This window comes from Eimeria acervulina, genomic scaffold (assembly GCF_000499425.1).
Source record: "Eimeria acervulina Houghton genomic scaffold, Eah_scaff485, whole genome shotgun sequence".
Lineage (NCBI taxonomy): Eukaryota > Apicomplexa > Conoidasida > Eucoccidiorida > Eimeriidae > Eimeria > Eimeria acervulina.
Window position 1 is genome coordinate 22501 of NW_013547307.1, and position 2269 is coordinate 24769.

Consider the following 2269-nt stretch of genomic DNA (forward strand, 5'->3'; position numbering starts at 1 on the left):
TGCTGCGAAGAAGAAGCTGTTGTTGTTGCGGCTGCTGCTGCCGCTGCTGCAGCTGCTGCTGCTGCTGCTGCTGTCGTCCGTAGGCTGCGCGAGCGGGGAGCGGTGGCCTGGGCCAGCGGACAACAGCTGGCTGCTGCTGCTGCTGCTGCTGGAGCTTGTTGCTGCTGCTCGAAGTAGCTCCTGTTGCTGTATTTTGTTGCTGCTCTACTTGTATTGTGCATGCGTGCCCTGCTGCTGCTGCTGCTGCTGCTCCTGCTGCTGCTGCTGTGGGATCTCTTCGTTCTAGCCTTGTCTGTCTGTACACTGCACTGATCTGGCGTGTTCATTAGGGCTTCATTTCCTTAGCCCAGCGCAAGTACAACAGGAATTGCTGCTGCAGTTGCTGCTGCTGTTGCTGCTGCTGCTGGGTTGAGCCCGGGGGTGCGGCCTTCCGGCTGTATCCTGTGACAGCAGCAGCAGCACTAGAGACAAGCGCAGCAGCAGTCTCTGTTGTATATATCGCTGCAGCAAATCCGGCTGAGGGTTTTTGCTGTTCATTTGAGGTGTACGTACAGCTCAATGCATGCATAGTGTCTCCTCGCTATTCCCCACAATCCTTAACTCTAGGGACTCCAAAAGGAGACAGAAAAGGGGTGTCAGTGAAACGCGGATAGTGTACTCATATACTCTGCTGTTGTTGCTGTTGCTGCTGCTGCTGCTGTTGCTGTTGCTTTCGCATGTTCTGCTCCTGCTGCTTCTGCAGCAGCAGCAACAACTGCAGCGGCAGGTAGGGGGCAGCACTTGGGACCCCCTAGGGGGACTTAAAAGAAAGCGCAGCTAAGCAGCAACCTCACCTGCTGCTGCTGCAGCAAGTGCAGCAGCAGCTGGCTGCTGGCTGTGTCGCTGCAGCAGGTGGAGTTTGGTGCTGCTGCAAGCGTTGCAGCTAATAATCCTGCTTATTAGTTTAGTGTTGCTGCTTGAATTACTTATAAAGAAGAATAGTATTTATTTGCTGCTGCATATGCTGCAAATGGCATATGCTGCGCTGCTTGCTGCTGCTGCAGCTAAGTGCTGCTGCTGCTGCAGCTGCAGCTCAATGATGCTGCTCCCTCGCTTTCACTATAGCTTCTGCTTGTTCAGGAGTGAAAGGCCACGAAAGTGGATCCGCTTGCTGCTGCTGTTGCTGTTGCTGCTGGTGCTGGTTTGCGTTTTCCGTTGCTGCTGCTGCATCCACACCGCTGCTGCTGCTGCTGCTGCTGCTGCTGCTGCACGGGAGCGAGGGGGGCCATGCTGTAGCTATGAAGTCCCACTCCTTGAAGATAACAGCACTTTGATGTTCGCAACATAAAGAGTGAATCTGCTCTCCATAGGGCCCCACTACTAACAAACGCGGTATACCCATGCTTGCCCTGTGAGGCTCTACTGGCGGACCTGCGCATACACCCCAATATAAAAGAGACAGAGACACACCTTAGTAGAAAAACAAACAGAAAGAGAGAGAGAGAGAGAGAGAGAGACAGAGACAAGACTCTCACTGCAGCAGCAGCAGCATCTCCAGCAGCAGCAATAGCCATAGCAGCGAGAGCATCAGCAGCAGCAACACCGGCAGCAGCAGCACAAGCATCAGCAGCCTCAGAAACAGCAGCAGCAGCAGCAGCAGCAGGACCAGCAGGACCAGCAGCATCAGCAGCATCAGCAGCAGCAGCAGCAGGATATGTTCTGACCTGCAGGCTCGATCTTAAGGCGGTATCTCTTGATGAGTTTGTGTCTAAGGGGAGAGTTATATTGAAGAGACAGCCAAGGCATGCGCTGTCTGCTGTCCTCAAATTCTGCTGCCTCTCCGTCTAAACCGATGTAAATTACTTCAATTTTCGGGTGGCCGCCCGCTGTATTGACAGTTTGATAAAACTGACGCACACACACAACACCAAACATATAATAATAATAATAATAATAATAATAATAATAATAATAATAATAATAATATTGTTGTTTGTTATTATGCAGCCAGCACTCTCGTGCAAAACATAAGAGGGGAGGAGACAGAGACAGAGACAGAGACAGAGATAGAAGTAGAGACAGAGAGAAGAAGAGACAGAGACAGCTGCCTTCGATTTCTTTGTCGTTATAACTTTCTCTCTTCTGAGAGATGAAGGCAAACAGACTTAGACCCAAGGGCCCCACCACTCTCTCCAAATACATATAAATATAAAAATAAATAAATAAATATATATGCAACATTTACATATAAATATATGTAATACATATATATATATATATATATATATAT

General features: G+C 49.8%; 1 protein-coding gene across 1 annotated transcript; it reads right to left on the reverse strand.

Annotated features, from left to right (window-relative positions):
• Positions 1-658: 658 nt before the first annotated feature.
• Positions 659-1381, reverse strand: EAH_00040210 (hypothetical protein, conserved; the record flags this gene model as incomplete). Its single annotated transcript, XM_013391879.1, has 2 exons — positions 659-736; positions 1100-1381. 2 exons carry the CDS (start codon positions 1379-1381, stop codon positions 659-661), a joined length of 360 nt encoding a protein of 119 aa, XP_013247333.1.
• Between the last annotated feature and the right edge of the window lie 888 nt (positions 1382-2269).